General features: G+C 44.5%; 1 protein-coding gene across 1 annotated transcript in view; it reads right to left on the bottom strand.

Moving 5' to 3' along the window:
• Positions 1-13,415, bottom strand: part of LOC115657041 (adhesion G-protein coupled receptor G4-like) — a 36,745-nt gene extending 23,330 nt beyond the window's left edge. Inside the window, exons 1-3 of the mRNA XM_030574236.1 lie at positions 12,461-13,415; positions 8,658-8,752; positions 7,622-7,686 (exon numbers count right to left, since the gene is read on the bottom strand). Of these exons, the coding sequence (XP_030430096.1) occupies positions 7,622-7,686; positions 8,658-8,752; positions 12,461-13,415 (1,115 nt within the window). The remainder of the gene's footprint in view (positions 1-7,621; positions 7,687-8,657; positions 8,753-12,460) is intronic.
• Between the last annotated feature and the right edge of the window lie 1,181 nt (positions 13,416-14,596).

Genomic DNA, 14,596 nt, shown 5'->3' on the forward strand with positions numbered 1-14,596 from the left:
GAACTTCACCATTGACTTCCTTGGCATAGAATCAGCCCCATTATATCTTCAGGAATATTTCATACTATAACAAATCTGTGGTCAGTCAAGAATGACCACTGATGTCACTGCACTGCCCCCAGAGGCCTCTCGGACTTCAGGGTTACATCAGCAATAGACTTCACATGGTCCTGCTCTTACAACCGGAGTTGTTAAGAACCTATTCATAGCATAGAGCCCATGATTCAGCAGTTGCACACTTGAGCCACTTCCTTACAACAGTGTCCTCCCAAGTCCCAAACCAGTTTTATTCTATTTCATTCTAGCCATGTTTTTTTTTTTTTCCTGTCCGTGTCTTGCTTTTTAGGGATAATTAGCTCAGGAGGAAAAACTACTAAGGGTATAGTAAAGCTGCCAGTACCCTGTTTTTCATCCTATAGTCTAGAAGCCCTCCGCTCCTACCTTAAAAAATGTTAACCCCTTAATTCCTAAGAGCCATTTGACTAATGCATCTTGCATATGTTTTCTGCAGATCCAGTAGTTGTCATTTTTAATCCACCTTTCCCTGTCTTTATTTCACAGTCTCTATCTTTTCCCCTTAAGATTTTCAGAATCTAACATGTGTTATATCCTTGGGGGCAGCAGGTTTAGGAAGAAATCACTTGAGGCCAGAGAGCAGACAGCTAACAAAACTACCATTTATTTACAGACACAGAGCTCACCTAACCAGCCGAAGCTGGCTGAGCTATCCTCTAATAATCTAACTCAGTTGCCATGGGAACAAAAACCATGACAACCAATTATACAACATATTCCTCGCCCGCCCCCCCTCCCCCAATAAGAACATCCCCTAAATAAAACACACACTAGACTAGAGAAGGAGGGTAGACTGCCTCCATTCCCAGCTAAACCCTGGGGATTATTTTGCCCCATAACCATGGGTTCACCCTAGGTAAAGATCCAGCCGATGAGGAGGCCTTCTGTCTCTAGGTGGATTACGGCGAACTTCTGGTGTTGTTGCACCCGAAAGTACCATGGGCTCAGGGTCCGCAGCACGAACAGGTGAGGAGGTGGTATCAGCTTGTGCTGGGCAAAGGGGTATCTCAGCCGCCGGCAGTAATGGAGAACAGTCAGAAACAGGTGATTTGTGATTCGGTGTCTCACCAGAAGAGGTGAAGTCAGACCACTCAACTGCAGATGTGTCCTGAGGACTGGCATGACCTGGCAACAGCTGATCTACATGTCGCCGCCAGGTAAGATTCTCTGCAGTCCGGACTGTGTAGGAAACAGGTCCTGTTTTGAGTGATGATCGTGGCAGGGACCCATTTAGCTCTGGAAGTATAATTCCGAGCCAAAACTGGCTGTCCCGGGTGAAAGGTTCGGTCTTTTGCTCTGGGTGCCTGTCTGATGACTTGATATTGCTGCTGATGTTGCACAATTTGTCGGGGTTCAGAAGGTTTCAGCAGATCAAAGCAAGTGCACAGCTGTTGTCCCATCATTAGAAAGGCCGGGGATGCCTGGGTCGTATGAGGTGTGTTTCTGTAGGAAAGTAAGAAGGTATCCAGATGCTTTTGAATGGCGTGTTGTCCCCTTGCTGATTTCAAAGCGTGTTTAATTGTCTGCACAAATCTTTCAGCTAATCTGTTGGTGGATGGATGATATGGTGCTGACGTGATGTGGTGTATCCCATTTGCCTTCATAAAATTTTGAAACTCCTGAGAGACGAACTGCGGTCCGTTGTCACTCACAAGTTGTTCTGGCAGACTGAAACGACTAAAGAGTCCCCGTAGTTTTTGGCTAGTACTCTCTGCAGTAGTGGACTGCATTATAGAGACTTCTGGCCATTTAGAATGGGCATCTACTGCCACCAAGAACACGCTTCCTTCAAGGGGGCCAGAGAAGTCAATGTGAATATGTTGCCACGGGTTTTCAGGCCAGTCCCATGGATGTAGGGGTGCCCACTGGGGTGCATTCCTCACACCCTGACATGACATACAAGCTTTTGCCTTCTCTTCAATAGCACGGTCCAATCCAGGCCACCAAAAATAGCTTCGTGCAATTTCCTTCATGCGCACTATTCCACAGTGACCGGAATGTAGCTGTTCTAACATCTGTGATCTCAGTGGTGGAGGAATAATGACATGTCTCCTCCACAACAAACAACCAGATTGGACCGATAACTCCGTCCTCCTGGACATGTAGGAAACAAGGTCGGGTGAGACCGGAGAGGTTTGTCGAGATTTTCCATGCATCACCAGGTCCATAACTTGGGACAATACTGGGTCAACGCGAGTTACCTTCTTTATCTGAGTAGCAGTGATGGGTGTGTTCTCTACCTGTTCAAAGTAGAAGATTTCCTTTTGGGCAAAGTAGAAGATTTCCTTTTGGGCACTATCTTGATGTTTGACTGGAAAAGGCAACCTTGAGAGGCCATCTGCATTGCCATGCAGAGTGGATTTCTGATATTTGATTTCATATGTGTGTGCCGAAAGTAACAATGCCCAACGTTGCATATGACTAGCAGCTAACGGGGGAATGCCTGTGTAGGGTCCAAAAATTGACGTCAGAGGTCGATAGTCTGTGAGAAAAGTAAACTTTCACCCAAACAGGTACTGATGAAACTTCTGAATTTCCAAAACAATTCCTAATGCCTCACATTCGATTTGGGCGTAGTTAGTTTCTGCTTTGCTTAGAGTGTGCGAAGCAAAAGCAATAGATCTCTCTTCTCCCGAAGGCATAATGTGTGACACGACTGCTCCTACTCCATAAGGGGAGGCATCGCAGGCCAACTGTAGGGGTAAGGATGGATCAAAGTGCATTAGAACTTCAGAATTTAGCAATGTATCCTTAGCTTTGTTAAATGCAACATCACAGGTTTCAATCCACTTCCAGGCCTTGTTCTGCCCAAGGAGCTCATGAAGTGGTTTTAGCAATGTGGCTAACTGTGAGATGAACTTTCCATAATAGTTCAGTAGTCCTAGAAACGAGCGCAGCTGGCTTACATTTCGAGGTGGGGGAGCCTCCACAATAGCTTTAACTTTTGCAGGGGCCTTATGAAGACCTGCAGAATCAATGATGTGTCTCAAATATTCAACAGAGGGCTTGAAGAATTCACACTTGTCTTTGCGAACTCGTAGGCCATACTCTTCCAGTCTTCGTAGGGTAGCCTCTAAATTCTTTAAGTGATCCTCTTCTTTCCTTCCAGTGACCAGGATATCATCCAGATAGCACTGAACTCCTGACAAGCCACACAAGATCTGGTCCATAGCCCTCTGGAACAGGGCGGGAGCAGACGTTATTCCGAAGGGTAGGCGACAGTATCGATAAAGCCCCTTATGAGTCACAATAGTCAACAGCTCTTGGGACTTTTCATCGACGTGCATCTGTAAATATGTTTGACTCAGATCAATCTTACTGAACTTTTGTCCCCCAGCCAGGCCTGTGAAGAGGTCATCGATGCAGGGAAGCAGGTATTGCTCTGCACACAACACTGGGTTGACAGTGACTTTAAAATCACTGCAAATCCAGAGAGAGCCATCTTACTTCACTATTGGGATGATAGGAGTGGCCCATGAGCTATGGGTAACTGGTATTAGGACTCCATTGGTGACCAGGCCCTCCAGGTCTGCTTCAGCTTTTGGCCTGATGGCATATGGCACAGTTGGGGCTTTCAGATATTTTGGTGGACTGTCAGGTTTAATGTTCAATGTCACAGTGATTCCCTTCATATTTCCCAAATCATCTCCAAAAACAGCAGCATGTTTCCTTAGTATAGGGGTTAGACTGATTTCTTCTTTAGTCATCCGGTGCACTTCTGCCCAGTTCAGCTGAATCTTCCCAAGCCAAGACCTACCCGTTAAGGCTGTGTAGTTACCTCTCACCACAAACAGTGGCAATTTAGCAGCCTGTCCATTGAGCTCCACCTTAACATCAATAGTGCCCAACATAGACTCATAGACTCTAGGACTGGAAGGGACCTCGAGAGGTCATCGAGTCCAGTCCCCTGCCCTCATGGCAGGACCAAATACTGTCTAGACCATCCCTAATAGACATTTATCTAACTTACTCTTAAATATCTCCAGAGATGGAGATTCCACAACTTCCCTAGGCAATCTATTCCAGTGTTTAACTACCCTGACAGTTAGGAACTTTTTCCTAATGTCCAAGCTAAATCTCCCTTGCTGCAGTTTAAGCCCATTGCTTCTTGTTCTATCATTGGAGGCTAAGGTGAACAAGTTTTCTCCCTCCTCCTGATGACACCCTTTTAGATACCTGAAAACTGCTATCAGGTCCCCTCTCAGTCTTCTCTTTTCCAAACTAAACAAACCCAATTGTTTCAGCCTTCCTTCATAAGTCATGTTCTCAAGACCTTTAATCATTCTTGTTGCTCTTCTCTGGACCCTCTCCAATTTCTCCACATCTTTTTTGAAAGGCGGTGCCCAGAACTGGACACAATACTCCAGTTGAGGCCTAACCAGCACAGAGTAAAGCGGAAGAATGACTTCTCGTGTCTTGTTTACAACACACCTGTTAATGAATCCCAGAATCACGTTTGCTTTTTCTGCAACAGTATCACACTGACTCATATTAAGCTTGTGGTCCACTATGACCCCTAGATCTTTCTGCCATACTCCTTCCTAGACAGTCTTTTCCCATTCTGTATGTGTGAAACTGATTGTTCCTTCCTAAGTGGAGCAATTTGCATTTATCTTTACTGAACTTCATCCTGTTTACCTCAGACCATTTCTCCAATTTGTCCAGATCATTTTGAATTTTGACCCTGTCCTCTAGAGCAGTTGCAATCCCTCCCAGTTTGGTATCGTCCGCAAACTTAATAAGCGTACTTTCTATGCCAACATCTAAATCGTTGATGAAGATATTGAACAGAGCAAGTCCCAAAACAGACCTCTGCGGAACCCCACTTGTTATACCTTTCCAGCAGGATTGGGAGCCATTAACAACTACTCTCTGAGTACGATTATCCAGCCAGTTATGCACCCACCTTATAGTAGTCCCATCTAAATTGTACTTTCCCAGTTTATCTATAAGAATATCATGCGAGACTGTATCAAATGCCTTACTAAAGTCTAGGTATATCACATCCACCGCTTCTCCCTTATCCACAAGGCTCGTTATCCTATCAAAGAACGCTATCAGATTAGTTTGACATGATTTGTTCTTTACAAATCCATGCTGGCTATTCCCTATCACCTTACCACCTTCCAAGTGTTTGCAGATGATTTCTTTAATTACCTGCTCCGTTATCTTCCCTGGCACAGAAGTTAAACTAACTGGTCTGTAGTTTCCTGGGTTGTTTTTATTTCCCTTTTTATAGATGGGTACTATATTTGCCCTTTTCCAGTCTTCTGGAATCTCCCCCGTCTCCCATGATTTCCCAAAGATAATAGCTAGAGGCTCAGATACCTCCTCTATTAACTCCTTGAGTATTCTAGGATGCATTTCATCAGGCCCTGGTGACTTGCAGGCATCTAACTTTTCTAAGTGATTTTTTACTTGCTCTTTTTTATTTTATCTTCTAAACCTACCCTCTTCCCATAAGCATTCACTATATTAGACATTCCTTCAGACTTCTCAGTGAAGACCGAAACAAAGAAGTCATTAAGCATCTCTGCCATTTCCAAGTCTCCCGTTACTGTTTCCCCCTCCTCACTGAGCTGTGGGCCTACCCTGTCCTTGGTCTACCTCTTGCTTCTAATGTATTGATAAAAAGTCTTCTTGTTTCCCTTTATTCCAATAGCTAGTTTGAGCTCATTTTGTGCCTTTGCCTTTCTAATCTTGCCTCTGCATTCCTGTGTTATTTGCCTATATTCATCCTTTGTAATCTTTGTAAACATGGGCACAACTTCTCCCGTATACGTCTTCAGAACAGTTTTTGTTGCCTTAAGCAGAAGATGCTGTAGCTTTTCTTTATACATAGTCTCGGAGACCAGCGAGACGGCTGCACTGGTGTCCAGTTCCATGCGTATAGGTTTGCCATCCAACAATAGGGTTACCCAGTATTCGTGTGAGCCCACTGCCAAAGACAAAACATGCAGTGGCACTTCCTCTTGCGATGAGGTGTCACCTTGATCATCCTGGGTCTGCTCTAGGGTATGCAGGTTCCTCTTTTTGTTGGCCAGACCACAGGCCTCTTTTTCTTTTGTTTACAGGCACACTCTATGTGTCCCTTTTTGCCACAGTGTCAACACACCAGGTCCTTACACCAGCATTCTGATGCCTGATGACCCGGCTTACCACTGCGGTAACATTCCTGACGCCGCACAGTTTTGTGGGTAGGTTCTTGTGATACTTTTTGCACCCTAGGGGATGCACCGATGTATTGCGCCTCCCTTGTAGCCAGTTCCATGGATACAGCAATATCAACAGCCTTCTGTAATGTAAGCTGAGCCTGTGCCAGTAGGCGCTTCTGTATAGCTTCACTGTAGAGGCCACACACTAACCTGTCACACAGGGCATCATTTAACATCTCTTTAAATTCACAGTGTTCTGCCAGCTTTTTTAAAATTGCTACAAATTGTACAACTGTTTCATCTTCTTTTTGGTCTCTTTTGTGGAACCGATACCTTTCAGCAACTACCAGTGGTTTTGGGGAAAAATGGGACCCCAGGATTTCCACAATGTCACCGTAAGATTTAGTCTCAGGCTTAACGGTAGTAAGCTGCGTAGCTTTTAGCCCCTACAACACTTAAGAATATTGGCACCTTCTTCGCTTCTGTAATGTCATTTGCAATAACAAAAAGCTCAAAACGCTACACATGCCACTGCTCTATATTCTCATCAAAAGGTTCCAGTGGCCCGGTCAGAGTAGCCATGATTTTTAGTTTCACTTTCACAGTCAGTGCAAACAAGCAGTTTTTGTTTGTTTGTTTGTTCTTTACCTTGACTTCTACTTCCTTCTGTTACTGGAGCAGCACCAGAATCCCATCCATCGTCGCCACTTGTTATATCCTTTGGGGGCAGCCGGTTTAGGAAGAAATCACTTGAGGCCAGAGAGCAGACAGCTAACAAAACTACCATTTATTTACAGACACAGAGCTCACCTAACCAGCTGAAGCTGGTTGGGCTATCCTCTAATAATCTAACTCAGTTGCCATGGGAACAAAAACCATGACAACCAAATACACAACAACATGCCTCACATAAACAGTGCAATGTTTTGTTTTGTTGTTGCCATCCACAACCTCCATCATTCAAGTGATGATGCGGGAGGAGAAAGCAGAAAGTCAAAATGTGCGTAATGGTAAAACTACGTCTCAGCCTGTACAAGTGACATTTCCATCAATCTAGCAAATGCTAAACAACCCCACTTCTCTCACCTGCCTACAGATTAAATATGAACGTACATGGGTTTGGCTCTAAAGAGCAGTGTGGGAGTTTGATGCAGAAATACTGTTATTTTTAATAGAGTTTTGTGCCTGTAAATCCTGTGGCAGACTTTCGGCACTCAGACCTAGCTCCTCAAAGGTATTCGGTGCCCAACTTCCATTTATCTGGGGTTTTGGTTTGTCCCATTATACAGAGAGGTCATTTGTGAAATGTCAGTCAGGATTCTGATTACAAACTCTCCCAACGCTTAGGTTAGGTTGTGGAGTAAATAAACACCCTATAGTCAAGTTCTTACCTGCCTGCAGTTTTTATATAATAATTTGTCACAATATATTCACCTTCAGGAAATCTGGCATTGAACTGTAAAAGAAACAAGTTTCTCATTAACTCAGGTCAATATTTTAACTAGAGGTGCTTGTAAATCCATAGTTTCAATGTTTTTGTTGCAAAATTTACCCATTTTTCAATGTCAAAATTCATTCTAGTTTTTGACCAACTCTAATTCTAATCTCTGAACACTCTTCACAAAGAAGTGTGATATAGCTTGATCAGTCTGTCCTCATCCTCAAAGGAAACCTGCACAATACTGTCAAAAGATGAGCCTGGGAGCTTAAATTCATAACTTTGCCAGCCACTACAAATCACGGACCGAATAGAAATATTGAGTTGGTCTGATTACAATAATCTGTGATCCACTAACCCCCTCTTTTTGTCCTATGACTGCAGAAGTGTTGACAGGCCCCTCTACCTTGAATGGTCTTTTACAATATTTACTTATGCTAAACAATCTGTTCTACCTACCCTTTAGTAGTGATGCTAGCAGTTTCCCAGACCTGAAGAAGAGCGCTATAGCGTCAGGGGCAGCTCTAGGTATTTTGCCGCCCCAAGCATGGCAGGCAGCCTACCTTCAGCGGCTTGCCTGCGGGAGGTCCCTAGTCCCACGGATTCGGTGGCATGGCTGCAGGAGGTCCGTCGAAGCCGCGGGACCAGCGGACCCTCCACAGGCATGGCGCTGAAGGCAATCTGCCTGCTGCCCTCGCAGCGACTGGCAGAGCGCCCCCATGGCTTGTCGCCCCAGGCACGCGCTTGATGTGCTGGTGCCCGGAGCCACCCCTGTATAGAGTTAGTCCAATTAAAGATATTATCTCTCCCACCATGTCTCTTCATGAAAAATCTATTGGATAACATGATTATGAAACTCCATAATGTTGTTCCTTTGGTTAACTGAACAATTCTCTGTGCTTTGCCCTGGGAGCTCATATTGTTCTTTCAGATTCCCTTATCTCCTGATACTTATCCACAATTTAATGGGTTGGGGGAAATCCACTTACCCAGTTTTTAGCAAGGTTGTTTGCATCATAATAATCAGGAGTTCTGTGAGTTTCATAGAAGAGAGAAAAGTTCATTTTGATGTCATAGAAGGTAACTGTAGTAATGGAAAAGAAGGGGAGCTGTAGTTTGTAGTTGGAATAAAAATATATTGGCATCCCTGCCTCCTCCCATCCCTGTCTGTCAACTGTTGGGCACTCCTGGAGTCAACAGGAGTTGGGTACCTAACTCCCCTTATACTCAGAGCCTGATCCGGCAATAAGCTCTGAGTGGTCAGTCTCCTGTGGGTGCACAGTTCCCCATTGACTTCACTGAGACTGTGCATAGATGCAGGGGTCTGCCCAGGAGCGGCACCAGGCTTTTTGGCGCCCTAGGTGGGGGTCCTTCCACTCTCCCAGTCATTGGCAGCAATTCTGCGGTGGGGGAGTCCTTGCACAGCTCCCGGTCTTCAGGGCACTTTGGCGGCGGGTCCCGGAGCGAGTGAAGGACCTGCCGCAGAATTGCCACCGAAGACCTGGAGCGCGGAAGGACCCCCCGCTGCCGAATTGCCCCCCGAGGGTGGCAAAATGCTGCCCCCCCAAATCCTAGCTCCTGAGGTGACCGTCTAGGTTGCCTAAATGGAAGCGTCGGCCCTGGGTCTGCCCAGAAACCGCTTACTGCAGGATCTGGGCCTTTAACTATAAGCTCTTTGAAGCGGGGCTTGTAATTTTACTCTTTGTACTGCATCTGCCCCACTTGATCCCTAAGAGGAGCCCCTGGCTATTACTGGCATACAAATAATAAATGGTAATTATATATAGTCTGGGCTATATATCTTTACACTCTCAGAACAACCTTCACCAAACAAGGACACTCCCACAGGGAAGGGTGGCCCATTCCATGAGGCAACCTACAAGTACCCTGAGAGAACTTGCTTCAGTACAGAAATAAAATCCTCTCTGACCACCCACAACTCAGTTGTCACCTACATCCCACAGTGGAACTGATGCAGAGGATCATCAAACTACTACCCATATTCCATGGGGACCACAGCCTGAAAGAGATCTTTCCTGAACCTCCACTTCTGACCTTCAACCACTCCTCCCCAACCCCTCCAAGCTCATCATCAGAAGCAAACTCCCCACAAACCAGGACACACCAACTCAAAGCAACACCAGACCCTGCCAGAACAATAGCTGCAAAACCTGGAGCCACCCCTGTATAGAGTTAGTCCAATTGGGCTATACATCTTTACACTCTCAGAACAACCTTCACCAAACAAGGACACTCCCACAGGGAAGGGTGGCCCATTCCATGAGGCAACCTCAGAACAACGTACTTCCACTGCTATGATGATCAACAGCCCCCACAACACACCTTTTAAGATCCATGGGTGCTACACATGCCTAGCAAAGCATGTGGTGTACAGCAGAACCTCAGAGCTATGAAGACCTCAAAAATGGAGGTTTGTAACACTGAACTCAACATGTGGTTCTTTCAAAAGTTTACAATTGAACATTGACTTAATACAGCTTTTTAAACTTCACTATGCAGAAGAGAAATGCTGCTTTTACCTGTCTTAATTTAAATGAAACAAGCACAGACAGTTTCCTTATCTTATCAAACCTTTTTTTTAAAAAAAAGCCTTTCAACTTTTTTTTTAGTAGTTCACGTTTAACACAGTAGTGTACCATGTTTGGTTTTGGGGTTTTTTGTCTTTTTTGTCTCTTCTGCTGCCTGCTTGCATACCTCCAGTTCCAAAAGAGGTGTATGGTCAGTTCATACCTCTGGTGTTCGTAACTCTGCGATCCTACTGTATCTCATCCAGCACACTAAATGCCCCAATAACAGCTATGTGGCTGAAAGGAGACAATCACTACATTCTTGAATGAACTCACAGAGGAAAAAATAAGACAAATGCTGTCACCTGTGAGTGAACACTTTTTACAAAATGACATAGCCATTAAGACCACCTGGGACCATCATTATCTACATCACAGGCCACAGAGCCTCACCCACCCACTCCTGTAATAGACCCCTAACCTCTGGCTGAGTTACTGAAGTCCTCAAATCATGATTTAAAGACTTCATGTTACTGAGAATCCACTATTTTTACACTAAACCTGCAAGTGATCTATGCTGCTGAGGAAGTTGAAACCTTCCCAACAGAGTCTCCGCCAATCTGACTTGGGGAAAAATTCCTTCCTGACCCCAACTATGGCGATCAGTTAGACCCTAAGCATGGGACAAGACACGCCAGCCAGACCCTAGGAAAGAATTCTCTGCAGTAACTCAGCCATCCCCATATAGTGTTTGAGCTGCTGGTCCTCACCTCATCCTCAAGGGAATTCTGCACAACACCTTCAAAAGACAAGCAGGGGAGCTTACATTACTCACAAAAGCTTATGCCAAAATAAATCTGTTAGTCTTTAAGGTGCCACTGAACTCCTTGTTGTTCATAACTCAGCCAGACACTTAAAATCATGGACTGAATAGATACTAGATTTATGGTTTATTACACCAATCTATAACCAATTTACCCCTCCCCCAGCTTTTTTCCCCTTTCTCCCCTATGACTTGAGAGGTGTTAACAGGCCACTTCATATTTAATGTTCCCTTGAAATATGTGTTAACTACGTATGCGAAACAATTTGTTCCACCTTGAATCTAGCTGAAACACCTGGGCCTGGCCAGGTCAGCTGACTTGGGCTCAGGCAGCAGAGCTAAAAATTGCTGTATAGATATTCCGGCTTAGGCTGGAGCCCAAGATCTGAGACCTTCAACCCTGGCAGGGTCCCACACAGCTCAGGCATCAGCCCGAGCCCAAATGTCTACACAACAATTTTTTCAGCCCTGGAGCCCAAGTCCCATGAGCCAGAGTCAGCTGAGGGGTAGCTGTGGGTTTTTAAATCCCTGTGTAGACATGCCTTCTGAGTACCTTTTCCAGACCTGGAAGAGCTCTGTGGAGTTTGAAATCTTGTTTCTCTGACCAACAGAAGTTGGTTCAATAAAAGATTATTACCTCACTCAGCTTGTCTCTCTAATAAAAAATAACAGTCCTTTTCATTTGGGGTTACATTGTAGGGAGGATGCACAATAAGAGAGAAAAAAGCCTTCACAGATGATAAATTGCTCTGCTTTGTGATAGTTGGAAAATATGCAATTTACCTTTTCACGTCTATATATTTGATTTTAAAGGCCCAATCTAGCTCTTAGATATATAGCAGTTGTGAGGGTTTCTGGCTAATTTACATCAGGGAGCTGCGTAAATTGCTTTTCTAAGAAAAATAGTTAATCTCAACATATTAGGCATACTATATGTAGTCAACATGTATATATGTATTTGGCTGGGGTTAACAGCCAGATAATCAGGGGGAGACAACTGCAGCTGCATTTGTTTAGCCAAAAATGAACTGCAGCTGGAAGCATCACTTGTTAGCATCAAACCACCTGAGTTAAACAAACAGGTAGCTAGGCAGCTAATTACTAACAAGCCCAAACAATCATGACTTGCTAATTTATGCCCACAATGAATCTGCAGGGACAACAATGTGAGAGCCTGCGAAAAGAAGAACTCAGTCACACAGGTTGTCATGTTTCCATTCATTTTAAGAAAGAGATTGTATACTGTGGATTGAATGCGATACTCTTAGCTGGCTGAACAGTGCCTAAGAACTATCAGGGTTTTCATCTCTTCCTTGCTACTGGGGCTGGATCATTAGAAGGGGTGTTTCTTTTCATGGTTTAATGTAGAAGCCTAGATGAAATCTGGCATTCTGTATAGTCCACTCCTCTTTACCCACAGAAAATTATGCAAATTCCATACCTTTTTTATCTGATTTTACTGTAGTGGACAGATCAGGTGTAGATACAGATGTGGATTTGGCGGGTTTGGATGTGGTTTTGGTATCTGTAGATAAGGTTATCACTGTTCTGGAAACAGACAAAATACAAGTAGGTTTAGTGGTAGATGTAGTTACAATAGGTTGTGATGTTGCATCACCAGGTTTGGAGGTAGGAACAGTCTCTTTCGGTTTCAATGAAGCTGTGGTCCCAGCAGATATCAATGGCTGCATAGTCCCAGGCACGGTAACTGAGGTACTGGGTGTTGATGTTGTGGAAGAGGAGGTGGGTGAAGCTGTGGTCCCAGCAGATATCAATGGCTGCGTAGTCCCGGACACGGTAACTGAGGTACTGGGTGATGATGTTGTGGAAGAGGAGGTGGGTGAAGCTGTGGTCCCAGCAGATATCAATGGATGAGTAGTCCCGGGCACGGTAACTGAGGTAGTGGATGTTGATGTTGTGGAAGAGGAGGTGGGTGAAGCTTTGGTCCCAGCAGATATCAATGGCTGGGTAGTCCCGGACACGGTAACTGAGGTACTGGGCTTTGTTGTTGTGGAAGAGGAGGTGGGTGAAGCTTTGGTCCCAGCAGATATCAATGGTTGGGTAGTCCCGGGCACGGTAACTGAGGTAGTGGGCGATGATGTTGTGGAAGAGGAGGTGGGTGAAGCTGTGGTCGCAGCAGATATCAATGGCTGCATAGTCCCGGACACAGTAACTGAGGTACTGGGCGATGATGTTGTGGAAGAGGAGGTGGGTGAAGCTGTGGTTCCTGCAGATATCCGTGGATGGGTAGTCCCTGACACGGTAACTGAGGTACTGGGCGTTGATGTTGTGGAAGAGGATAAGAGTGTATGTGTGGTCCCATCTGGGTTAACCGTTAATGTGGTCTCAGGTGCTTGAGATGTTTCAGCAGTACTAGAGAATTCGGCTCTTGTCATCTCTTTTGGCTCAGGGACAGACATGGTTGTATAATGTATAGTAGTATATCCAGGAATAGCTATGGTTGTATCTTCAGTTGTTGCATCTCCAGTGAAATCTACGAAAGCAAAACGTTTTGAAATGCATCTTAATCCAAATATAATAACCTTCAAATTCAGATGCATTTTGGCTGCAACCAGGAGTCCCCCATTTTAGGCTTGATCTTGTGAGGTGCTGAGCATCTTCCACCCCAGCTGACATCAACTCCTGGAGCTGACCAGCACCTTGCAGGATCAGCCCCTTTGTACTAACAAATCTTACTAGGGAATAATAACTCATGTCATTACAAGTAAATAATTAACACTTAGGAATTACTTTTTAAGGCCAACATGAATTTAAGATTTCAGGGCAACTTTTCAAACACACCAACGTGTTGTAATCAAACACGGACTGCATAACATCCATATAATGGCGCTATGGAATAGCAGATGAATTTGCTTTACATTTTCTATCATAAGTTGTGTCCTCCTTGCTCTTCTGGGGCCTGGTCAGTACTGTGCTGATCCAGTTCTATGCCTGTGTCACCAACTAATTTAAATAGAATGAGACTGGCATAAAATTAGAGTAATCCAGCGCTGAATCAGACTTTTGACGTCAGAAGACAGCGGGCCCAATGGAGTTACACTGATTTACCCCAGCTGAGGATTTGGCACTGTGTGTTAAACAAGGTCTCTCTTTCTGCTGAGCTTGTGTAACATTTATTGATATTAGATATATGGCCCAACTTACCACTGTGTTCTAATTTCACACCAGTGAAAACACCAGGGACATCTTTCACTTTTCATTACACGCTATCTAAAATCATATGCATTTTTACATGAAACCATAATAAATGGACATTTAAAGTCTGTGTTACTATGGATGTAACATGAATCAGGTACTTATCAATGATCACTTTAATATTTACAGCCTTTGCTTCAAGAAAGGCACATACTTGGAGTGCTACCATTAGTAGATGTGGGTGGAGATAATGTAGTAGCAGCTGTTGATGATGCTTCCTCTGAGCCTGTTGAGAAGATAAATAAAAGATGTAAAAATCTATAGAGGCAAAATGAATATGCAGGAGAAAAGCTATTGTAAAGAGACTAAACTTCAACAATGACCAGGACAACAGAGGACTGTTCTTACTACAGGGGCTGCA

The sequence above is a fragment of the Gopherus evgoodei genome, chromosome 9 (genome assembly GCF_007399415.2).
Source record: "Gopherus evgoodei ecotype Sinaloan lineage chromosome 9, rGopEvg1_v1.p, whole genome shotgun sequence".
Classification (NCBI taxonomy): domain Eukaryota; kingdom Metazoa; phylum Chordata; order Testudines; family Testudinidae; genus Gopherus; species Gopherus evgoodei.